General features: G+C 48.3%; 1 protein-coding gene across 1 annotated transcript; it reads right to left on the bottom strand.

Moving 5' to 3' along the window:
- Positions 1-31: 31 nt before the first annotated feature.
- Positions 32-25,431, bottom strand: FSD1 (fibronectin type III and SPRY domain containing 1). Its single transcript, XM_060275367.1, has 14 exons — positions 25,417-25,431; positions 23,099-23,194; positions 18,508-18,639; positions 16,390-16,491; positions 14,615-14,637; positions 13,821-13,942; positions 11,042-11,251; positions 9,338-9,436; positions 8,506-8,665; positions 8,362-8,371; positions 6,800-6,869; positions 4,580-4,831; positions 3,476-3,564; positions 32-331 (listed from the first exon to the last, which is right to left on the bottom strand). The coding sequence occupies exons 1-14, from the start codon at positions 25,429-25,431 to the stop codon at positions 221-223; spliced, it is 1,491 nt and encodes a 496-aa protein (XP_060131350.1). The 3' UTR covers positions 32-220.
- Positions 25,432-25,965: the final 534 nt, after the last annotated feature.

Raw genomic sequence — 25,965 nt, 5'->3', positions numbered from 1 at the left:
AGCCCCACCCACCCACCCACAACCCCGTTGCTTTGGCACAGTCGAGAGCGCCTGGTCAAAGGCTGGGAGGAGGGTGCTGCAAACCATTATTAGAAAACAAAAACAAAACCCACAACATTTGTAGTTAAGAGTCTGCTTCCTTATTCAGTCGGGAGTTGCCCGAGGCCTCTCTTGGGGCCAGAGGGTCCCAATCCTGCAAAACAAGGCAAGCAGCACATTTCTAAGACAGGCTGGCGTTGGAGCTACTCGTGGCGCTGTTTCTCTTCTGAAGGCATTTGATGGCACTGGGGACTTGCAAGCCCGAGTAGACATGGAAGCTGCCACACCAGACCTAACATAAAAGAGAAAAACAGCCAGGGCATTAGGAAAAGGGAATCTGCGTTAAGTATAGTGATTTAATTTACTGAACATTAGGAATGCTTAAACGCATTAATTCTGGAATGTTTCCCAGTAACTCTCATGCGATCAGTTAATTTTGGTCTCATGCATGGGTAGGCAAACTAAGGCCCGGGGGCCGGATCCGACTCAATTGCCTTCTACATCTGGCCCATGGACGATCTAGGAATGAGTGTGTTTTTACATGAGTAGAACGTGTCCTTTTATTTAAAATGCATCTCTGGGTTGTTTGTGGGGCCTGCCTGGTGTTTTCATATGAGAAGAATGTGTGCTTTTATTTAAAATGCATCTCTGGGTTATTTGTGGGGCACAGGAATTCGTTCATTTCCCCCCCTGCAAAATATAGTCCGGCCCACCGCCGGTCCCCTGCTGAAAAAGTTTGCTGACCCCTAGTCTCCTGGGAGGTATCTCTTGACGTCGTCCGTCTTGTTTTTGTGTGTTTGCATGACTTGGGCTGTGTGATAAGAATTCTAAGGTCTCAAATATAAAAGTAAATGTTCATAAATGCACAAGGCAAACACATACATAACTATATAAACCACGTGTCTGAAATAGTACAGGAGAGCAATCCCGAAGCCATTTTGACTCTCTCCCGAATTGGCCTCAAATATTTCTCTGCAAGGAGGAAGGAAATGGGAAAGCCTGTCTGTTGTCTTTTTTGCTTACAAATCCTGTCTTAAGGGTGTATTCGTGTATGAATAGGGCGAGCCTGTGACCTGGGACTCAGGAACTGTACTATTAACCATCACAAAAGAATGGCTAGGCTGCCCAGGTAAAGCGATCAGTGACCATTATCAAGTATCCTGGCAAAGCAGGATTTCTGCTCCTTCTGTGACGTTTTGGGGGGTGGTCTCGGGCTACAGGGTAGGCAATTTCAAAAGTCTCTATGAGGGCTTGTGCACCGTTGTTCTTGGTTCTCCTCCTCCAGGCATGTCGTGAGCGAGGACCCTGTTGCAACAGCATCCACTATTTCAATAATGGTCAGGCTTACTAGACTCTTTGCTTTTGAAATATACCTCTGGTCGGTCTCTGTCATTTTTCTCCTACCGATAGGGACCTTATGGGACCCTGTATGGGCTCCTACACCCTTAAGGAACAGGAGTGAATAACACATTGTTGTTGTTGTCGTTTAGTCGTGTCTGACTCTTCGTGACCCCATGGACCATAGCACGCCAGGCACTCCTGTCTTCCACTGCCTCCCGCAGTTTGGTCAAACTCATGTTCGTAGCTTCGAGAACACTGTCCAACCATCTCGTCCTCTGTCGTCCCCTTCTCCTTGTGCCCTCAATCTTTCCCAACATCAGGGTCTTTTCCAGGGAGTCTTCTCATGAGGTGGCCCAAGTATTGGAGCCTCAGCTTCAGGATCTGTCCTTCCAGTGAGCACTCAGGGCTGATTTCCTTCAGAATGGATAGGTTTGATCTTCTTGCAGTCCATGGGACTCTCAAGAGTCTCCTCCAGCACCATAATTCAAAAGCATCAATTCTTCGGCGATCAGCCTTCTTTATGGTCCAGCTCTCACTTCCATACATCACTACTGGGAAAACCATAGCTTTAACTATACGGACCTTTGTAAGCAAGGTGATGTCTCTGCTTTTTAAGATGCTGTCTAGGTTTGTCATTGCTTTTCTCCCAAGAAGCAGGCGTCTTTTAATTTCTTGACTGCTGCCACCATCTGCAGTGATCAAGGAGCCCAAGAAAGTAAAATCTCTCACTGCCTCCATTTCTTCCCCTTCTATTTGCCAGGAGGTGGTGGGACCAGTGGCCATGATCTTGGTTTTTTTGATGTTGAGCTTCAGACCATATTTTGCGCTCTCCTTAAGGAACAGGAGCAAATAACACATAAATGGCTGCAACTCCATGAATTCTGAAGAAGTGACCTTCTTAGATAAGTCTCTGTCTCTCAATGCAAGAGAGGAGCCCTAATGTTTCTGTGTGGATGCATGGGGCAGAAAGAAATACTGTACAGAAGTCGATGTTCTCCCGAAGAAGAAGCATGGAGAAGTCTGCTGGAAGCAGAAAGTGGAGACCTCTCTGAAGGAACTGCATGGCCTCATGAAGGCTGATCGCAAGGACAGTCGTACCTCGGAAGTCGAATGGAATCCGTTCCAGAAGCCTATTCGAATTCCAAGAGGCTCGAAAACCAAAGCGTGGCTACTGATTGGCTGCAGGAAGCTCCTGCAGCCAATCGGAAGCCGCGGAAGCCCTGCCAGACGTTCGGCTTCCAAAAATAGTTTTCAAACCAAAACAGTCACTTCCGGGGTTGTGACATTCGGGAACTAAGCTGTTCCGACTTCCAAGGTACGACTGTAAAGGGAAGAGAGAGTTTGTTTGAATGTTTAAGGAGGAAGCTACAATCTTCAGCTAAGAAAAACCAAGGCTCTGCTTGGATAAGCAAGTGAACCAGTGCCGGATTTACGTATAAGCTAATTAAGCTATAGCTTAGGGCCCCACTCTCTTGGGGGCCCCAAAAAAATCTGAAGGAGAAGAAAAACTGGATGTACATTTCCAAAATGTAAGATAAAAAACAAATAAAATAAAACCAACATACAGCAACAGTGTTTTGTGTTGTGTCCTATAATGTAAGCCTGCTAGCCTGCTCCCTAAAATATCACTGGCAATTATTTCACTATTAATATACTTCTTTTTCTTAATTGTATTTCAGTTCAAAAATTACTTTGATAAACTACATATTTTGTGATGTGCAAATGGCTTGAGATACCTATTAGGTCCATAAATGACCATATAGCATATATTCAACACAAAAAACAGCGACAATTTGTTGTTGACAAAGGACAGCTGGACATAGAAAGGACCCCGTTACCCTCAGTAGCTTAAGGCCTCATCAAACCTAAATCCGGCCCTGATGTGAACGCCAATACTTTGCACATATATTTCTTTTGCTATATGTTGTGCGTACAAAAGCTTTTGAATATTTTAACAAGTGTTCGGACACCGTTCTAATTTCGAGAAAAGAGTCAGCATTGCACATGATTCGGCTTCCTAGCTGCAGTTTAGCTACTCTGCCAACAACTGTTGTTTTTCTCCAGCGGATGAAGGCACAAACTCCAAAACTCTTACCATGAACGCCGGAAGGACGGGCTGGGAAAATTTGGCCCGGAAAGTGTGCAGGAGCTGCTTGGTTTTGGCATTGTAGAACGAGAGGAAACCTGCAAATCGGACAACACAGGATCCATTTGAGGCAAGAGGATAAGGCAGTAGCCAGTCAAAGGGCACAGATGGCAAGCACCCGGCTGAACCAGGTCATAGAATCATAGAATAGGATCATAGAATCATAGAGTTGGAAGAGACCACAAGGGCCATCCAGTCCAACCCCCTGCCAAGCAGGAAACACCATCAAAGCATTCCTGAATTGTATGATATTGAGAGGCTTACACAAGCCTGCAACCAGTTATCTGCTGTGCGTTTAAAAGGGGAATGTAAAACTGTGCTAAGTAAAAGAACTTGCTAGTGCAAGTTAGGAAGGATATTAATAAACAACATATCCTCTCCTGCCTCCCTGAACATTCCCACACGTGCTCTCATGTAAGTCACCTGGCTCCCAGGAGACTGCGGCCCCCAAAGACGTGTGTCCCGATTTCACTTGGAAAGTATGCTGATGGTTATTGGCTTGCGAATGTCCTGCCCTCACTTGCTGTCAATTGCATTCATATTTAAATTGGTGGCAGCATATCACCATGAAACTGGAACTGGTTTTATGCATAGCAATGTCGATGTCTTTGAATCATCGAGCTGGAAGGGACCACCCATCTAGTCCAACTCCCTGCAATGCAGGAATCCCAACATGCGGTTTCCCATCCAACCTGAAACCACACCGGACCCTGCTTAGCTTGGCCAATGTGCCAGCACTTTTATCCATTCGCTATAGGATCCCCGATTGGTTGGGATCACCGCCATGGCTAATTCAAGAAAGAGCAGAAACTTTGCAGCCAGAGTAAACCGATGGGAGTTGTTAGTTTATCTAGAGGGCTCCTACCTGCTATGGGTCAATTTGATCTGAGCAGGCATGGAAAGTCATTGCGTTTGTAGAGATTTGTGCTGATACCTTTTGCGAACCAGGCACTCATCGCTTTGCTGCGTCGCTTAGCTCAGAGGGGGGACAAATATGGAATGGGAAGCCTGAAAGGAATTATTATTTCCCAGAAGCAGCTCAGGAGATCTCACCTTCGTGAAAATTGCAGTATACGCCGATGATGTCCGGGACCGGTACGTCTAAGATTTTCGATTTGTTGTTGTGTTTGGCGGTGAAGCTGACTTGAAGCCAGTTGTTGAGGTGGAGGCACCACGATGAAGGGGTCTTGCCCAGCTGGTCAAACTTGCCTAGAGACCGGTAAGCCACCCCAACTGCGAAGGCTTTGCTGTCCCGGTCGTACCGCACCTCCCAGTAGTGATCTCCGCCATCAATTAGTGTGTCACCTGCAATGCAGAGGAAGGAGGCTGCCGTCAGATCGAGGCTGGGGTTCGAGGCATGGGATCTCATCAGCTGCCTTCCCAAAATACCGTATTTCCCCGTGTATAAGACGCCCCCTACTTTGGGGGACTCCCGTTTTAGAAAATGGGGGGAGGTGGCCCAGAGTTGTTGAACTTTTTTTGGGGGGGGGGGAGGGGAATGCCGAAAATCACTCACCCGGCTCACAAACGCTGCCAATTGCACGAGCTGCAGAATAAAACAAGCGTCTGCCCACTTGCCGCCGGCAGCTGCAAAGCGCACGCACAATTGCCACAGTGGCCCTTGCTGCAGCCACAAATTACCCACCCAATCGCCGCTGAATAGCTCCTGCTCACGGCTGCAACCAATTGCCCGTCCCGCATATGCACTATCCGTGTATAAGACGCCCCCCCCCCCATTTTTAACTTTCTTTTAGAGTAAAAACAAAACAAAACCTTGTCTTATACACGGAAAAGTATGGTATAGTCCCACCCGCACTGTATATCTAAAGCACGTTGAAAGCATGTGGGAATCCTGGGAAGTGCCATTTATCCTTTCCAAAGTAGCACGAGTGCTTTAAATGTATTCTGTGGACAGGGGTGCCAACTTGAATAAAAGTGTGTGTGTCGGGGGGGGGGGTGCAATCTCTGTGATCTTTGTTTTATTTATTTATTGAATTTATATACCACCCTATCCCAGAGGTCTCAGGGCGGCTCACAGAAAGGATCACGATATATAAGGTCAAAATAAAAACAAGAACCCAATAACAACCCCCCCAAAAAATGACCCACATTTTAAAAGGGTATAGGATGAAAACAATAACCCAATAACAACCCCCTCCCCCGAAAAAATGATCCACATTTTAAAAGGGTATAGGATGACAACTGGGTCAACCAAAGGCCTGGTTAAAAAGGGACGTTTTTGCCTGGCGCCTAAAGGTGTATAGTGAAGGCGCCAGGCGAACTTCCCTGGAGAGAGCGTTCCACAGACGGGGAGCCACTGCAGAAAAGGCCCTGTTCTCGTGTTGCCACCCTCTGGACCTCTCAAGGAGGGGACACACTAAGGAGGGCCTCAGAAGCTGATCTCAGGGTCCGGGTAGGTTCATATGGAAAGAGGCGGTCCTTGAGGTATTGCGGTCCTGAGCCGTTTAAAGCTTTATAGGTCAGAACCAGCACTTTGAATTGGGCCCGGAAACTCATTGGCAGCCAGTGCAGTCGGACGAGGATCGGGGTAATATGCTCAAACCATCTTGCCTGAATTCTGACTGCTGAATTCTGCACGAGCTGAATTTTCCGAACCGTCTTCAGAGGCAGCCGTATGTGTAACGCATTGCAGTAATCTAACCTTGAGGTTACCAGAGCATAGATGACAGTAGTTAGGCCATCCCTGTCCAGATAGGGGCATAGCTGGACCACCAGCCGAAGCTGAAGGAAGGCACTCCGCGCCCACTGAGGCCACCTGAGCCTCGAGCGACAGCAAAGGATCCAGACGTACCCCCAAGCTACGAAACTGCTCCTTCAGAGGAAGTGTAACCCCACCAAGAGCAGGCGATTTCCCAGCTATCTGGTCTAGGGAAGCACCCACTAACAGTGTCCCAGTCTTATCTGGATTGAGCTACAGTTTGTTGGCTCTCATCCAGTCCATTACCGAGGCAAGACGCTGGTAACGGCCTGGAGGCCCTTGGAGATAAGGGAGGAGGGGAGCTGAATACAGGACTTGCTGAAGCCTGTCCTTCCTCCTCAGCTTCCTGTCTTGCGTCTGCCGTGCTTTCTGCCGCTGAATCCTCTCTCCCACTCAAGCCTGTTGCTTGTTCAGCATCCAACCATTCTGGCCACCACCTAATAAATGTTTGGTCGTCTTCTGTAACTGTCTCCCCGGTGATGTACAAACGGCAAAAAAATAAGGGGACGAAAACACAAAAGGCACCTTGAGGCCTGGCCAGGGAAGCTTCTTACCCAACACTGTATAGGATTCAGCCGTGAAGCGGTCCCTTCCACTGCGGCCCGTGGGGATCCTTTTGGGAGACTGCACACACCTGAAGAGAGGGAGGAGAGAGAGAGAGAGAGAGAGAGAGAGGGAGGGGGAAAGAGGTACCAGAGCTCTGAGACAGGCACCCAATATTTGGGACATAGTGGTGACAGTGCAGGCTCTGGGATTTGTTGCAGGGAAATCAAGCATCTCCCTGTCTCTCTGGTTTCCTAGTCTGCCACTTCCAGCTTCCAGCTTATATCATTTCATTCTGGCCCATGGGCGTGGGCAGGGGGGCAGTTGCCCCCCCTAGAAGCAAAAGGCTGAGGGGCGCAGCGTGGCGGCCCCAGGCTTACGCTCCCCACGCGCCTCCGGAGCTTCGCGCAGGGAACGGGAGCCTGGGGCCGCTTCATCTGAACAGCTGAAAGTGTTTTTAGTGTTTTTAAGTGTCAGGTGTAACTTCAGCCTGAACACAGCAGAGTTTGCGCAGGTTTTTCCGGAAGCTTCTGGCAGTAACTTAAATGACTAGACATCTGGATGCAGAATAAAACTATATACAGGATTTATTAAAATAAAGAAAATCCAGAGTTTCTATGTACAGCTTTAGAACTCAAAAACAAAGTAAAATAAATCCTTTCCTCTCTGTCTCTCTCTCAACTGATACAGCACCTCTCCTCCTACACTGACCACACTCACCACACCACGTACTGTGCTAGCTTTCTCTGATAACAGGTCTCAGTGCTGATCCCAACCAATGAGAGCTCAGTTACTATGGCAGAAGTAGACCTTGGCTTTCTGCCCAGTGTTAATTGCTTGTCCTAGAGTTGATTGTGTGAAGAAGCAATCTGATGGTTTCTCACGCTACTAATTTAGCAAAACCCGAACAGCCACGTAACCCCGCCCACATTCCCACTGTGGCCCCTCCCTCCCTGCCTTGGCCCTGCCCCTTCCCCCAATTTTGATCCTGGGTATGTCCCTGCTCTGGCCTTTGTCTTACCAGCGAGTTGAAGGAGGGAAGTGAAGGGGGGGGAATCCTTTGTTCCCTTAATGGCCCATTACCTCACCAGCAATGTAGCCTGGCTATTCCAGAAATTCACATCCTTAAATTTTGACACTTGCTGGATCCAGGAACTGGGAGGATACAGCCAGCCCTCCCCAAACTCATGAGTTGGCACCCTCACAACTCGGTAGCTGTGCCCACCCTGTGGAACGCCCTCCCATTAGAGATTTCTTACAACCAGTCAGGGATAGGCCTGGGCGATATATCAATATATTGCCCAGGTAAAGGACCCCTGGATGGTTGAGTCCGGTCAAAGGCAACTATGGGGTTGCGGCGCTCATCTCGCTTTCAGGCCGAGGGAGCCGGCGTTTGTCCGCAGGTGGCTTTCTGGGTCATGTGGCCAGCAGGACTTTGCCACGGCCTGTTTTGCAATTTGGCAGGAGCTGGGACAGAGTAACGGGAGCTCGCTCCACCAAGGGGATTCAAACCGCCGACCTTCTGATTGGCAAGCCCAAGAGGCTCAGTGGTTTAGACCACAGCACCACCCACTGGCTGGCCCCTGTGAAAACAGGATGTTGGACTTGATGGGCCACTGGCCTGATCCACAGGCTCTCTGTATGTCCGCAGGATGTCATGCTAGCTGGAATCCAACAATATCTGGGGTGTACCATGGTAGTGGCAAAGAGGTCTTACCTGGCTGGGGAGTTAACTGGCGACGCGGTGCGCCCCTTCCCGTCTTTTTCTCGAGCTTTGATGTCTTGCACCTTCCCACCCATGGCGTCCCATTCCACACTGGGGTCTTCCACCTTGAGATTCTGGTGGCTGGTCGTGGCATCGAGGCGGTACACAAAGGCTGAGGGCAGAGAAAGGCTGGTTCTAGAGACTCACTGAAGAGCCATCAAATCGTAGAAACGTAGAGTTGGAAGGGACCACCAAGGGTCATCCAATCCAACCCTTGAAATGCAGAGATCTCGACTAAAGCATCCATGACAGTCCAAGCATAATATTAGCTACTGTTCTGTTAATGTTGTTAATTTTGAAATACATTTCCGAGCACAATTCAAAGTGTTGGTGCTGACCTTTAAAGCCCTCGGCCCAGTTACCTGAAGGAGCATCTCCACCCTCATCGTCCAGCCCGGACACTGAGGTCCAGCTCCGAGGGGCTTCTGGCAGTTCCCTCCCTGAGAGAAGTGAGGTTACAGGGAACCAGGCAGAGGGCCTTCTCAGTGGTGGCGCCCACCCTGTGGAACACCCTCCCCTCAGATGTCAAGGAAATAAACAACTGTCTGACTTGTAGAAGACACCTGAAGGTAGTCCTGTTAAGGGAAGTTTTTAATGTTTGATGTTTTCTCATGTTTTTAATATTCTGTTGGGAGCTGCCCAAAGTGGCTGGGGGAAACCCAGCCAGATGGGCGGGATATATGTAATGAATTATTATTTTTGACGCTGCCATTTTAACAGCATTCCCTCTCTCTGGTCAAGTCTGGAAGTCGTTGCAAGGGCAACCTTTCCAGTGAATGCTCACCTCTCGTTTCCAAAGTGACCGGCTCAGAAAACTCTCCCGCCACAGCTTTGTTGCAGGCTTTGACGCGGAAATTCATGTACTTCATGTCAAATTTCAGCCCTGCAGCGGGAAACGGACAAAAGGGTCAACTTCTTCGACGAACAATTGTGTATAGGTGCTCCCCAACCCTGTGATATGAGAATTCCAAAGTCTCAAATATAAAATAAATGTGCATAAATGTGCAAGGCAAACACATACGCAAGTATATAAACCACGTCTCTGAAATAGTACAGGAGAGCAATCCTGAAGCCATTTTGACTATCCCAAGTTGACCTCAAATATTTCTCTGCAAGGAGGAAGGAAATGGGAAAAGCTTTCCGATTGACTTTGAACCGTAGGGGCTTACACCTCCCTTTGCAAATACTATCTGGCAAGTATCTGTGAAGCTGAACACACATAATCAATATGCCTAAGAGCAGGCACCCCCAAACTTCGGCCCTCCAGATGTTTTGGACTACAATTCTCATCTTCCCCGACCACTGGTCCTGTTAGCTAGGGATCATGAGAGTTGTAGGCCAAAACATCTGGAGGGCCGCAGTTTGGGGATGCCTGCCTAAGAGATTCAGGAACTAAGTATTTACCATCTCCAAGGAATGGCCAGGCTACCCAGAAAACGCAATCAAGTAAGGCATTAACAGATATCCGGACAGACAGGAGAGAAGCAACACTCTCAGATTCTTGCTGGAGACCTCCTCCTTCCGTGATGTATGTATGATGTTTTGGGGGATGGTCTTGGGCTACAGGGTGGGTAATTTCAAAGGTCTATATAAGGGCTTGCACACCATTGTTCAGGGTTCTCCTCCCTCCTGCGTGTGGGGAGTGGGCACCCTGTTGCAACAGTTTATTTTCTTTAATAAAGATCAGGCTTACTAGCTGCTTTGCTTCCCAATATTCTCTGGTTGGCCTCTGTTCTTTTCTCCTACCAATAGTGAACCCACTTAAGGACTCTGGAATACCCTGTAATGGAAAGGGAGCAGTTTTTTTCTTATAACACCTGCAACCATCTGGTTCACAGGCTGAGACCCTCCCTGCCTGCGGACTGTCTCGCCAGAGTGGTGCATGCTCTGGTTATCTCCTGCTTGGACTACTGCCATGCACTCTCCGTGGGGCTACCTGTGAAGGTGACCCAGAAATGACAACTAATTCAGAACGCGGCCGCTAGACTGGTGACTGGGGGTGGCCGCCGAGACCATATATCACCGGTCCTGAAAGACCTACATTGGCTCCCAATATGTTTCCAAGCACAATTCAAAGTGTTGGTGCTGACCTTTAAAACCCTTAATGGCTTCATCCCAGTAGACCTGAAGGAGCATCTCCACCCCCATCGTTCAGCCCAGACACTGAGGTCCAGCTCCGAGGGCCTTCTGGCGGTTCCCTCACTGCAAGAAGCGAGGTTACAGGGAACCAGGCAGAGGGCCTTCTCGGTGGTGGTGCCTGCCCTGTGGAACACACTCCCATCAGATGTCAAGGAAATAAACAACTACCTGACTTTTAGAAGACATCTGAAGGCAACCCTGTTTAGGGAAGTTTTTAATGTTTAATGTTTTATTGTATTTTTAATATTCTGTTGGGAGCTGCTCAGAGTGGCTGGGGAAACCCAGCCAGATGGGCGGGGTATGAATAATAAATTATTATGATTATTATGACCTGCATGGGCTGTCTCACCAGAGAGCGTATACTCAGTCTGCTTAATTCCTTCGATGACCATCCATGGCTGGTCTTCTTTGACCCGGGGGGGCCCTTCGAAGTTGGTCCTACGGTACTCTAGCACATAGTGGTCAATCTTGCTGTCCTCCTCAGGCATCCTCCAGACTAGAGTCACACAGTTGTCAGCCACCAAAGATTCGGCCGTGTCTATCTCCGGGGCACTGGGGACTAGGTTTGCAAGTGGACAATCAGAGAGAATAGGTGCGCAGAATTATAGATCAGGATACAGCGCAGGATTTACGTATAAGCTAAACAAGCTATAATAGCTTAGGACCCCACTCTCTTGGGAGCCGCAAACAAATTTAAAGGGGGAAAAACTGGATGTACATTTCCAAAATATAAGATAAAAAAACCAAATAGAATAAAACCTACATACAGCAACAGAGATTTGTGTTGTGTAGGCTCCTAGGATGTAAGTCATGGTCCCCGCCTGCTTGCCTGCTCCCTAAAATATCACTGGTTTGCTCCTTTCTATATATAGGGTGCCTACATTCTGCATGGACTGGTTGCATGGCAACATGGGCAAATGGCTTGAGATACTGTGAGGGACAAGGGATATCGGGAGGTCCCTCCCATCTTGAGGTCCAGCCCATCTCCGAGCGCTGGGGAAAGCAGGGAGAGTTCCGACTCAAGTGGAGAAGCAGGAAGTGGTGTCCGAGGCTCAGGCAAGGTAGCAGAGCCATTGCCCAAGGTGGGACAGGAAGGGGGGAAGCAAGGGGGGAAGGCCAATCCCACCGACTCCGGAATTGCGCAAGAAACGTCGGGGGAAGAGGCTGGGTCTCCCCAAGTTGTTATGTTGGAGAAAAACGCGCCAAACTCCATTCGGAGGTTCTGACGAAAGCGGATAAGATGTATCTCTGTAAACAGCACTGCCTTTAGCACTGTAAATACACAGCACCAATAAAAAGATACAATGCAGAGCTGTGTGGCGTCGTTACTCTGAAGTAGCCCACCCAGGCCACTGTGACAGATACCTATTAGGTCCATCAATTAGGTAAAGGGACCCCTGACCATTAGGTCCAGTCGCGGACGACTCTAGGGTTGCGGCACTCATCTCGCTTTACTGGCCGAGGGAGCCACTTCTGGCAAACCGGAGCAGCACACAGAAACACCGTTTACCTTCCCGCTGGAGTGGTACCTATTTATCTACTTGCACTTTGATGTGCTTTCGAACTGCTAGGTTGGCAGGAGCTGGGACCGAACAACGGGAGCTCACCCCGTCACAGGGATTCGAACTGCTGACCTTCTGATCAGCAAGCCCTAGGCTCTGTGGTTTAACCCACAGCGCCACCCGCGTCCCATAGTTCCATCAATTACCATCTAGCATATATTCAACACAAAAAACAGTGACAATTTGTTGTTGACAAAGGACAGCTGGACGTTTAAGGGCCCCATTACCTTTAGTAGCTTGGGGCCTCATCAAACCTCAATCCGGCCCTGATCTGAAACCTTACTCAGACTCTCCAAAATTAATGCACGTAGCTAATTTGAACCCGTCCATTTTAATTCATTTCTTTTATTTCGCAAAATGCATATCGGCAAGATAGGCTTGCCGAAACAAAAATGTTTGAAGCAGGCGTCTAGAAAGAGTACAGCGAAGGTGGTTGCCTGACATCAATAGGCGAGGAGTTCCAAAGACCACAATTAAAGGTTGATTTCTTACAAGTGTGAAAACAGTATTGCGTGGCGGGTGTAACAGTGCCGGCTCCAAAAACTGAGGAGGTTGAGTGGACGGATCAAAGTAATCAAGTGGGTCAGATGGGGGCAAGGCAGTCCCTATTAAAACATCATCGGATACTGCCCTGAATGTCCAAAAGCTGAAAGAGATCAGAGACCTCATTTTTCTCTCTCTGCTCAGCAGCTAATTTTCCCTACACTTCCCGCCCACCCCCCCAGCGGCTAAGCAAAATTAGCCACTAGCAGGGGTTTCCAAACTTTTTTCAAAGAGGGCCAGATTTGATGAAGTGAATCATAGAATCATAGAGTTGGAAGAGACCACAAGGGCCATCCAGTCCAACCCCCTGCCAAGCAGGAAACACCACCAAAGCATTCTTGACATATGCCTGTCAAGCCTCTGCTTAAAGACCTCCAAAGAAGGAGACTCCACCACACTCCTTGGTAGCAAATTCCACTGCCGAACAGCTCTTACTGTCAGGAAGTTCTTCCTAATGTTTAGGTGGAATCTTCTTTCTTGTAGCTTGAATCCATTGCTCCGTGTCTGCTTCTCTGGAGAAGCAGAAAACAACCTTTCTCCCTCCTCTATATGACATCCTTTTATATATTTGAACATGGCTATCATATCACCCCTTAACCTTCTCTTCTCCAGGCTAAACATACCCAGCTCCCTAAGCCGTTCCTCATAAGGCATCGTTTCCAGGCCTTTGACCATTTTGGTTGCCCTCATCTGGACACATTCAAGCTTGCCAGTATCCTTCTTGAACTGCGGTGAAGTGAAGTTGTTGAGCTTTTTTTTAGGATTGAAGTTGAAAAGAAGTTTGCTTCTTTTGCCCTCTCCCTCCCTCCACCTCTTTCCCCCTTTGTATCTACGGCAAGGACTGTGCTGTTGTCTTAGAACTTTGTACAGCACCTAGAAAAAGTTCGGTTGAAACGACAACGCAACAACCCTGCGGGGTAGGTTAGGCTGCTAGTCAACCAGCGAGTGGGAATTAAAACCCAGCTCTCCCCCCCCCCCGGCAGTGCTTGCCTGACATGCTAACCATCCAGGAACCTCGCTTACCTGGCAGAAATTTCAGAGACTGCAGTATCCGACGTTCCTGGCCGAAATCGACCATCAAGTGGCTCATGTTGTCGCTGACTTTGGCTTTGAGGGAGAGCCGAAACGCGGGTGCCATGGTCACGCTGCGGAGGAGCGGGTCCGACGAGAGGGGGGTGGAGAGGAGTTTGTTAGAGAGCGGTCACCCCCCCAAAAAACGACCACCCTCATCCCAATGGCATCCACACAAGGGGGGGGCAGGCGAAGCAAAGACGCCTTGGAGCAAAGATTATGAAACACACAAGAACCCAGTGTCTAGACTTTGAGAGGGGTCAGCCCTGGAAACCACTGAGAATGCCAAGGTTTTTTTTGGGGGGGGAGACAGAATGCCAGAGAACATGCGCAAAGCGTCTTTCCCTAACTACAAGCAAAGGTAAGTTCCAGTCTTTTTGTACAGGCAGGGTTAGGTTGCCTCTGAGCACGTACGAAGTGCCCATGCAAGGACTTTCCTTGCAGGGGGAGGGAAGGCCAAGAATAAACATGAGGATTAGACACTCGAGCGTCCCTCTCCAGGCTGCGTATGAACAACCGCTAAAGTCTCTCGCCCGCCATAACTGAAATTCAGGAAGAAGTCAGAGGGCGGGTCGAAAATAAATTGGTCCACAGCAAGTTGGGCCTCGGATAAGGCAGGAGGGGCGTGGGATAGGGGCCTGGGCGCGGGGACCATGGCGGTATATTTTATGTCCTTTGATCTAAACATGGTCTTTGGCAGAGGAGAAAACCTGTGGAGCAGGAGGCCCTTCCGGAATGCAACGTACCTGTCTTTGATCTGTTTAGCAGCCTTCAAAGAAGCGCGAAAAAGAGGGCGAAAGAGAAAAAGAGAGAGAGAGAGAAAGGGAGGGAGGGAGGGGGTCACCAGTTATAATTCAAGATGAGGCAAACAGCACCAACACATTGTCTGTACAGGGATGGGGGGACCTGCAACTTTCCAGGTGTTGCCCCAGCAGCCGATGGTCAGGGGTGGTGGGTTTTCCAGTCAAATAAGTTCTGGAGGGCACCCAAGGTTCCCCATCTCTGTACTAGACTAAGGGATACCCACACAAACCCCGTTTAAAAGCACAATGCTCCCAGCAAGGAGTCCCTGAAACTGCCATTTACCCTTCTCCCCCTGAGCTCTGGATTCCCCCATTCGGCCTCAGAACTCGTGACCCTGCGATTGAATGTAAAAAGCCTATCAACCGTCCGTTCCTAAAATGCATGGTCTGAGACCTGCTGTTATTGGGCGGTGTGTCAGAGGGTCGTCGTGGCTACTCTAGAGTAACTCCGCCTGAGTCCAGTTTGTCTTCAAAGACGTTTATTGTGCTATTTATTTACAGTGTAAAGTAAAGGTAAAGGGACCCCTGACTATTAGGTCCAGTCGTGACCGACTCTGGGGTTGCACGCTCATCTCGCATTATTGGCCGAGGGAGCCGGCGTACAGCTTCCAGGTCATGTGGCCAACATGACAAAGCCGCTTCTGGCGAACCAGAGCAGCACATGGAAACGCCATTTACCTTCCCGCTGTAGCGGTTCCTATTTATCTATTTGCACTTTGACATGCTTTCGAACTGCTAGGTTGGCAGGAGCTGGGACCGAGCAACGGGAGCTCACCCTGTCGCAGGGATTCAAACCTCCGACCTTCTGATTGGCAAGCCCTAGGCTCTGTGGTTTAACAGTGTAGAGACAGCTTAAAACATGACCTCTCATCCCGAATCAGAATCCGGCATGGCGTACGTCTGTTCCTACGCCAGCAAAGTAGTCTGGGCACCCCTTGACCTGCGTTGCGGCGCTCTCCTTACTTCTGGCGCCGGAAGGAGTGATGCCCTTTCAGCTTCCTCCCTCAGCAGTCGGTGCCCTGGCTCTGCAGCATCCCTAAGCGTCTGCCTGCATCCCTCCACCCCCTGAGCTTTCCCATTGTTCCTCTATCTGATATCTCTCCCCCTCTGAGTCTCTTCCTCCCCCTCTGGCTGCTTCAGAACCACTGGTGCCCTCTGTGCTTGACTAGGTGGACGTCAGGATGATGGGGGCTGGCCCCCTGTAGGGAGTCACCCTTACAGCATAGCTGCCAAGTTTTCCCTTTTCTCGCGAGGAAGCCTATTCAGCATAAGGGAAAATCCCTTTAAAAAAGGGATAACTTGGCAGCTATGCTTACAGGCGGGATACACATTTAATTATTATTATTATTATTATTATTATTATTATTATTATTATTATTAATAATTTGATGATGGTGGTCTTATTGCTCATGTGCTCGCTCTCCCTCTTTGTCGGCGGCTTACAGGACCCCCCCCCCCCACACACACACCTAAATTCCCACAGAAGCGCTGGCCGGCTTGGGCTGTGCATCAACAGGGATCCCGAAATATTTCCAAAACCTCACAAGCGAAGCACATTTGCAGAGCCTTGCATCTGCTTCGGCATCATTTAATCCTGTTTCTCCAAAAGATGTGGACTGGGAGACTACCCTCCAAGCTTTCTACACCTGAGCCACCCCCTCCCCCAACCCCTGAGCCCATTGTGCAGGGAGGCAAGTCGAGGAAGAGGCTCTTTGTACCTGGTTGAAGTCATGGTTCTCAGCGCCCTGGAGTGTTTGGTTGGCTGTTTCCAGCAGCTCCTCGGAGCTCTCCAAGGCTTTCGTACAAGCAGCCAGCTGGTTCTGGAGCAAGGAGTGGTTTGTGGAACAGAAGAAGGAGAGAGAGAGAGATGTTATAGCAAGCATGCCGGAGGTAGGGCTTCTCAAAGGAAAATTTCGACGTGCCCAGCCAGGGGTGTGCAATTTGCAATTTGCACGCAGTGAATTGATATCCTGATAATAATTTTTATTAGTTTTCCATTATGGTGGAACCTCGGTTTTTGAATGTCTCCATTGACAAACGTTTCAGAACCCGAACGCTGAAAACCCAAAAGTAATTGCTTCTGTTTTCGCCTCAGTTTTCGAACGTTTGGGAAATGTTTGGAACACCTCAGAAGTCGAATGGCTTCTGCTGAGTGTCTCCCCCCCCCCCATTTTCTCCATTGAATTTGCAGGCCGCCCTTTGCGCCTTGGTTTTCGAATGTTTCGGAAGTCGAACAGTCTTCCGGAACAGATTGCGTTCGAAAACCAAGGTACCACTGCACAATAATCCAATAATAGCCTCATTATGACAATGCCAAATTATAATACAATTACTAATACCAATCATTCAGATGCCGAATTATATAATTTAAGTGGCCCCCCGCACCAAGTGCTAGAATTGATGGTTTGATGATTTACCGTATTTTTCGCTCCATAAGACTCACTTTTTCCCTCCAAAGAAGGAAGGGGAAAAGTCGAGGCGTCATATGGAGCAAATGCTATGGCTCCGGAAGCAGGATCCCTCGGCTGCCGCTGCAGTCAGAAGCTGAGGGATGCCTCTGCCGCCGGAGGCATGGCTCCCGCCCGTCCCTCCTCACTCCTCCCTGCTCGCTGCCCCCACCCGGCACGCTCTTCCCTCCCCTTGCCCAAGCCAGGAGTGGAAGCGCCGCCGTGCAGCGCAAAGGCACTGGCTGCTGCTGCAACTCGGCTCACAGCGCCTCTTGCCCAGCAATGAGCGAGCGAGCGAGCGAAGCATGTCTCTTTAACCCCATCGAGGCTGGGCGTGTCCATGCCGCTGCCACTGCTTCCTGCTCACTGGCTCCGAAATGGTGGACGCGCCGAGGCTGGAAGAGTCACCCTTTCCACAAGGATTGGGACGCAGGTGGAAAGGGCGACTCTTCCAGCCTTGCCACGTTCACCATTTCGGAGCCGGCGAGCGAAAGCGGCGACACGGACATGCCCAGCCCGGATGGGGTTAAAGAGACACGCTTCCCTCGCTCGCTCACTCATTGCTGGGCAAGAGGCACTGTGCCTTGCCCAGCAAAGAGAGAGCGAGAGAGCTGCTCCTATGAAAGGTGGGCGGTGGTGGTGAGAAACGGCAGCTTTTGAGGAGCGGCCGAAATGGTGCTGCTGCGGCTTAGTCATGCTGGCCACATGACCAGCCTCAGCCAATAATGCAAGATGAGCGCCGCAACCCCAGAGTCGGTCACGACTGGACGTAATGGTCAGGGGTCCCTTTACCTTTACCCTGCCCATCTGGCTGGGTTTCCCCAGCCACTCTGGGCGGCTTCCAACAAAAGAGTTAGAATACGTTAAAACATCAATCATTAAAAACTTCCCTAAACAGGGCTGTCTTCTAAAAGTCAGGTAGTTGTTTATTTCCTTGACATCTGATGGGAGGGCGTTCCACAGGGAGGGCGCCACTACCGAGAAGGCCCTCTGCCTGATTCCCTGAAACCTCACTTCTTGCAGGGAGGGAACCGCCAGAAGGCCCTTGGAGCTGGACCTCAGTGTCTGGGTTGAACAATGGGGTTGGAGACACTCCTTCAGGTATACTGGGCCAAGGCCATTAAGGGCTTTCAAGGTTGGCGCCAACACTTTGAATTGTGCCCGGAAATGTCCTGGGAGCCAATGGAGGTCTTTCAGGACCGGTGTTATGTGGTCTCAGCGGCCGCTCCCAGTCCCCAGTCTAGCTGCCGCATTCTGGATTAATTGTAGTTTTCGGGTCACCTTCCAAGGTAGCCCCACGTAGAGCGCATGGCAGTAGACCAAGAGGGAGATAACCAGAGCATGCACCACTCTGACCAGACAACTCCCTGAAATGTAGGAGCCCCTTACCTGCAACTCGTAAGTCCTGCTGGCTCGATCCTGCTTGATCTTCATCAGCATCCCATCTTTCAGCTCGTCCAGCAGAGTGAACAGCGACTGGAACTCTGCCTCAAGGTCTTGTTGGACTCGGTCCGAATTGGCCTGGCAGGATGAAATCAAGTACGTATGAACTTGATACAGAAATGTATCAAATAAATGTTGGAGATGTGGAAAAGCAGGGGGATCTATGCTGCATATGTGGTGGACATGCAAAAAAATTAAGGAGTTTCGGGATGAAATATATATGGAACTTTTTAAAAAATGTTCAAGGTTTTGTTTATAAAAACAAACAAACAAACCCGAGGCTTCCCTTCTTGGTATATTAGGCCCTGACTTACCAAAGAATGTAAGGGAATTATTTTTATATGCCACAGTGGCCGCAAGAATTTTAATAGCCACAGATAGGAAAGGAGGGAAAATACCATCGAAGTCGGAGTGGCAACAAAAAATAATGGAATAGGCAGAGCTGGCTAAGCTTTCGGGGGAAATAAGGGACCATGCAGACCAAGCGTTCTTTAATAAATGGAGTTTATTTAAAAGTTACATTAAAGATTGTGATAGCATGAAGTCTGTGGCAGCCTTTGAATAGCTTCTGTAGTCCACTGAATAAATCCAGGAAAGTACAATATCTTTGATAAGTAATTATTTTTTAAAAAAGAGATGAATATTGCGCTGGATGAATACATACTTAAAGCTAAATGGAATTGGTGGTGTTCTGTACATAGTATGCTATAGTGTTAAGGTTTTAGTCTTATTATAAGCTATTGCAAGTTTAAGTTAAGTCTGTTGCAACTGGATTTCTTACACAGTGCCAATCCTGAATGTATTTGATTTGTGACCATTATGCACATTTGCCTTCAGTAGCAGCGAAGCTCTGCTGGATGAAATATAATTGCCTCTGGTCTATTTCTGGGGAATACTGCAATGTTCCTAAGCTTTTACTCAGCTAACTATTCGTTGGAGTTCTGCTCTGGATCAATATTGAGTAGAATTTCATGACACTCTGCTGTGTCAGGCCGAAGGGGGCCCGTCAAGTCCAGCGTCGTGTTCTCACAGTGGCCAACCAGATGCCCCAACAGGAAAACAGCAAGCCGGACTTGAGCACAACAACACTCATACCCCTGCTGTGGTTTCCAGCAACTGGTGTCAGAAGTGTCGCTGCCTCCAGCTGTGGAGCTACCGGTAGTAGGCATCGATGGTAGTCCATGAATCTTTTAAGGCTACCCAAGTTCGTGGCCATCTCTGCCTCTTGTGGTGTAGTGGTTAAGAGCGGTAGACTCGTAATTTGGGGAACCGGGTTCGCTTCCCTGCTCCTCCACATGCAGCTGCTGGGTGACCTTGGGCTAGTCACACTTCTCTAAAGTCTCTCAGCCCCACCCACCTCACAGAGTGTTTGTTGTGGGAGAGGAAGGGAAAGGAGAATGTTAGCTGCTTTAAGACTCCTTCGGGTAGTAATAAAGCGGGATATCAAATCCAAACTCTTCTTCTTCTTGTGGGAGCGATTTCCAAAGTTTAACTAAACTCTGTGAGAAGAGGTCCTTTTTAAAAAACTGCTCTGAATCTTCCAACATTCTGCTTATTGCATGTCCACATGAATGTGGGAGAAAAACTTTTCTCTATCTGCTTTCTCTATGCCATGCATAATTTTATAAACTGCTATGATTTTGCCTCTTTAAACCAAAAGGTCTCTATTGGCTCTGCTGGTCTAAAGGTAAAGGTAAAGGGACCCCTGACCATTAGGTCCAGTCATGGATGACTCTGTGGTTGTGGCGCTCATCTTGCTTTACTGGCTGAGGGAGCCGGTGTACAGCTTCTGGGTCATGTGGCCAGCATGACTAAGCTGCTTCTGGCAAACCAGAGCAGCACACGGAAACCCCGTTTACTTTCCCGCCGGAGCGGTACCTATTTATCTACTTGCACTGGCATGCTTTCAAACTGCTATGTTGGCAGGAGCAGGGACTGAACAACAGGAGCTTACCCCGTCACGGGGATTCGAACCACCGACCTTCTGATCAGGAAGCCCTAGATGGGCCATTAACCTGATCCAGTGGGGTTCTTCTTCTTTTTTTTTTAAAAAAAATAAAAATAAAAACCCCCAACAACCTGGGGTGGGGTGCCTGCTTAGCTGTCGCAAGCCTCTTTGTCCAAGTTAACACCATCCCTGAAAGCTGAGCCATTTTAATTTGCTCTCTCCCAGCTTGTTGAGACAAGATGCCTGCTATTTTCTCTCTTTCTGTCTCCACTCACCCGGTAAATAGTTCCTGCATGAATAAAGCCTTCAGACTCCAGTAATAGTAAGTGATTACGTCAATCTAATTCACCCCCAAGCTGCAAAAGCTGCTAAGATTGGGAACCCAAGAAGCTGCCTTATACTGAGTCAGACCACTGATCCATCTAGTTCAGTATTGTCTGACTGGAAGTGGCTCTCCAGGACTTTAGACAGGAGATATTCCTAGTGCTACCTGGAGCTGCCAAGAGATTGAATCTGGGGACTTTTGTTTGCACAGCAGGGGTTCCACCACTGAGCTCTGGTCCTTTCCTTAAAAATAAGGATCCCAGTCCTCATGGTTCCGAATAAATGAGGTGGATTTAAATAGGAACATAGGAAGCTGCTTTATACTGAACCATATTTTCCATTCATCTAGCGCACTATAATTTACACTGACTTGCAGCAGCTCTGCACGATTTCCAGCAGAGGATCTCTTCCAGCCTTACCTGGAGATACCCAGTGGGACTGAACCAAGGACCTTCTGTATGCAAAGCCTTTGTCTGAGCTCCTTGCAGCTGATAGCAGCCTTTGCCAGCTGATCTCTCACAGCAAGAGAGGGGACTTGACAGTTAGCAGTAGCAGCTGCAGAAGAAGCTAAGCTCTGCAATGATGAGCAAGCTTAGGCTCTCTCTCTGGGACCAGAGAGAGGAAAGTTTGCTGAACTGCATAATGGATTTAAAGGACTGACCCCACGTTTCCCGCTACTTGAGTGCAACGGGTCGCTAGGTATTTTGTCCTTGAAACATTTATCTCTACATAACTAGTTTTAAGACTGTTCTGCAGTATAGCATTATTAGTGGGGTGGAAAGCTCATTTATATCTACACGATCGGGGATTCCGCAGAACAACTCTAACACCCTCCAGCTGCGTTGACATCAAATATATAAAAGGATGTCATATGGAGGAGGGAGAAAGGTTATTTTCTGCTGCTCCAGAGAAGCGGGCATGGAGCAATGGATTCAAACTACAAGAAAGAAGATTCAACCTCAACATTAGGAAGAACTTCCTGACTGTAAGTGCTGTTCGGCAGTGGAATTTGCTACCAAGGAGTGTGGTGGAGTCTCCTTCTTTGGAGGTCTTTAAGCAGAGGCTTGACAGGCATATGTCAAGAATGCTGTGATGGTGTTTCCTGCTCGGCAGGGGGTTGGACTGGATGGCCCTTGTGGTCTCTTCCAACTCTACGATTCTATGATTCTATGCAACTCCCAACAGGCCCAGCCAGCGCAGCTGATGGGAGGTGTAGCCCCCAAATACTTGTAGGGCACTGGGTTAGTGAAAGCTGGCTCTTAAGATCCTGGAGGAGAGCACGACTGGCTGGCTAGTGCCATGCTCAGGAGCACCTCCGTGGGGGGGGGGGGTACCCTGCGACATTTTTTTGCAGATCTCACTTGTGCTTCTCAACAGCAAATGCTGGAAGGAAAAGGTGTATTTGGCTTGAATCAGAATCGGAAGAATCTTTATTTGCATCAGCCACTAGCCATAGCGATAAAATAAAATGAAATGTACTGAAGATAGAGGTAAAAACTTAACTACATTTTGGGGGTTCACATCAATAATCAACTAGTAGATCCTATTCTAATGGCCCCCGCTAAAAGCCTTGCAGTTTTTGCTGTCACCTGACTGTCTCGGTCTGCTAAAAGAAAGGACACAGTAGCAAAGGTTGAGTGACCTGCTATGGACAATAATAGAGGGGTAATAACCTCACTCCTCAAATCTTTATAAAGTGTGCATGAGACACTGATTCGAAACTGCCATCTCCACAGGGACAACAAAACCATTTTCCCAGTGGATTTTTTTGAAATCGACCCAAAGGCAGTATATTCGATATTGTGAGAGTGAAACCGCGTCTATATTTGGGAATTGTTAAATTATGCAACCAGGGTGCCCAGAGTGTCAAAATGACTAGGTGGAAAATAATCATACCGTGGACAAAAATCTCTTATTGTGGCCAGATTATTCTGCTGCTCAATATCATATAGGCCAGACACCCCCAATCCTCAGCCCTCCAGATGTTTTGGACTACAATTCCCATCATCCCATTCCCATCCATGTTAGCTAGGGATCATGGGGGTTGTAGGCCAAAACATCTGGAGGGCTGCAGTTTGGGGGTGCCTGATAAAGGCGCTGTCTAATTAAATTATTTGCTTTACTGAAGCCCAGTGTTAATAGCATTCGGCTTGAAGTAGAAGGCTGTTTATACAGTCATTCAACTTCCTTTGACGAGGATCCGCGCCAGGACCTCTCACTGCAGAAATCAAACCCGGCTGACCCCTGAACTCTGAGCCAAGTTACCTCCACGTTCTGCAGCATCTGTTTGAGGACGTAGATGAAATTTTGGATTTCCTCATTTTTCACAGCAAGGGTGGTGATGATCTTCCTAAGGGCGTCCTGTCCCAGAGAGGGGGGAAAACACCTCGAGTCAATGGCTCCTTTTATTTGCGTGTGTTTATGCATTCCTTTCATGCCCTCTGACGACACTTTAACCATCCAGGTGTCCTTGCTATTGCATATTCATGATGACCATAGAATTGTGGAGCCGGAAGGGACCCCCAAGGGTCATCTAGTCCAACCCCCTTCCCCCCACCGTGGGGCTTGAACCCACGGCCCTGAGATTAAGAGTCTCATGCTCTGCCCACTGAGCGATCTGGGGAGGTCAGATACGCCCCCACTGTCTCAATAAAACTTTTTAAAATTTGCTTTATCATGATACTGCAGTGACAAGTAAACAATATAAAAATCAATAATATATCCAGTGAAAGGCAGGGCACACAAATCCTAAACACCTGTCTGTCTGTCTGTCTGTCTATCTATCTATCTATCTATCTATCTATCTATCTATCTATCTATCTATCTATCTATCATCTATGTTCAAATATATAAAAGGATGTCATATAGAAGAGGGTGAAAAGTTGTTTTCTGCTGCTCCAGAGAGGCAGACACGGAGCAATGGATTCAAACTACAAGAAAGAGGATTCCACCTAAACATTAGGAAGAACTTCCTGACAGTAAGAACTGTTCGACAGTGGAATTTGCTGCCAAGGAGTGTGGTGGAGTCTCCTTCTTTGGAGGTCTTTAAGCGGAGGCTTGACAGCCATCTGTCAGGAATGCTTTGATGGTGTTTCCTGCTTGGCAGGGGGTTGGACTGGATGGCCCTTGTGGTCTCTTCCAACTCTATGATTCTATTATCTATCTATCTATCATCTATCTATCTATCTATCTATCTATCTATCTATCTATCTATCTATCTATCTTCTATCTATCATCTATCTTTCTATCTATCATCTACCTATCTATCTCTATGTCATAAAATTTACACACCACTTGATTGTAAAACAGCAACAATAATCTCAAAGCGGTTTATAAAACAGATAAGTCAATAAAACCAAGAAAAAAATACAACCCAATTTTAAAACATACAAAAGCTAAAATACTGGAAAAGATTACAGTTAGCTCGGCTTTCTAAAAATCTGGGTAGGCTTGCCCAAACAAGGATGCTTTTGGCAGGCGCTGGGAAAGGTAACGTTGAGCTCAATAGGCAGGGAGTTCCACAGTAAATGGCCCAGTTCTTACAAATGTGGAACAGATATTACATGGCACCTGCTGAAAAAAGTGGTCGAGTGGGCACATGAATTTTGAATTTTGCAAAACGGAACATAGATCAAAATTGTAAGTCACCTGATAAAGGATTTTTATAACACTGGAAGGGCAAAACCTTTCTCTTTGCGATTCCGTTTCTTGCATATCTTTAAGACAAACGTACTTTAAAAAATACATTCCTGCATTGCAGGAGGTTGGACTAGAGGACCCCTGGCTTCCCTTCCAACTCTACAATTCTATGATTCTAAGTTTCCCCTAAGCCAAACCACTGGTCCTTCTTAACTCACAGTAGCTCTCCAGTCATGGAACATCTCCCATCCTTCCTTGGAGATGCCCAAGATTTGAATCTGGATCTCTGCTTGCCAAGCAAATGTTCCGCCGCTTAGCTATGGCACTTCCCCTACAAAACTAAGGAAGATTCTAGTCCTCATGAGAAGTCTGAACATAAAGAAGCTGTCTTTTATGAGCCAGACCCCTGGTTCCTTTAACACAATACCCACACCACTTTGGCAGTGCTCCCTTCTATTTTATTTTTTTATTTTTATCCTTGCACACAGAAAAGCAGGACAGCAGGACAGCCTAGCTTTCTACCTGTAGGGATTTTATTTCGCTTTACCTTGGAGGAACGCCCCATCGTACTAGCGCCTCTGCTCGCAGCCCGAGAAGCCACGCAGACAGGCACCTGCCGTCCTGAGGTCGCCTCCCCATCGCACCTTTTCTCCAAACGCAGAAAAGCGCTCTCTAACCCCTCTCTGTGCCTTTTGATGTGCATCTCAGTCTGCAAAGGCACTCCCAAACTCTGCATCCTTGCAACCTCCCCTAAGATGCAAAGTCGACGGGGAACGAGGATGACAAAGCAGAGATGAAGGGAAGAGAGAGAAACCCCTTTGGCCCAAGGCGAGCATCTCTCCAACTCCATCATCCTCAGCTTCCTGGTTGGTGTATCCTGCTTCCTCCCTCCCTCTGTTTTTTTTTTTTTTTGCTCTGCATCCCTCACACCAGCATCTTTTTACCTTTTGGTCTCCCATCTTCAGCTGCTTCCTCTGTCATGGACCAGGAAGGATGCAGCGAGGAGGCAGGGCTTGGGGGAGGAATTGGTCCTCCAGAGATGCTCCTTCTCCCCTCCCTCTTGTGGAATTAACAAAGCTGATTGGGGGGTTGTGTCTGGGTGGAGGGGAGGGTGTGCGTGGGGGGGGGGAGGGAGAGAAATGCTTCTGAACTTACTGCCCTTCCTCTCTGCGCAGATGTAAAAGCATGCTGGGAAATGTAGTCCAGAGAGAGAGAGAGAGAGAGAGAGAGAATAGAGGAGGGGTGGAACAGGGTGGCAATGAAAGCAAGCTTGTAGAGAACAAAGGATTTGCCTGCATGACTAGGTTCCTGGTGTATGTAGCAGGCTGCAATTCATCCAAAACTGAAGAAAAGGTTTTCAGCACAGGGGAGGAAATGTGGGAGAGTTGAGAAGGCAAGAATCGTAGACTCATAGAGTTGGAAAGGGACCCTGAGCACCCCCTGTGCTGTTGTTTTGAATTGTTTGTACATTTTAAATTTCCCCCCTGATTGTT

Source organism: Zootoca vivipara, chromosome 6, assembly GCF_963506605.1.
Source record: "Zootoca vivipara chromosome 6, rZooViv1.1, whole genome shotgun sequence".
Taxonomy (NCBI): Eukaryota; Metazoa; Chordata; class Lepidosauria; order Squamata; family Lacertidae; genus Zootoca; species Zootoca vivipara.
The sequence above is the reverse complement of the archived record's forward strand: the minus strand, read 5'-3'. Positions and strand labels throughout refer to the sequence as shown.

Coding starts and splice junctions, on each gene's coding strand:
- FSD1 (XM_060275367.1), bottom strand. Junction 14,638..16,389: donor AGAACCATGACTTCAACCAG/GTACAAAGAGCC, acceptor GCTTCTTTGAAG/GCTGCTAAACAGATCAAAGA. Junction 4,832..6,799: donor TGAATCCTATACAGTGTTGG/GTAAGAAGCTTC, acceptor TCTGCATTGCAG/GTGACACACTAATTGATGGC.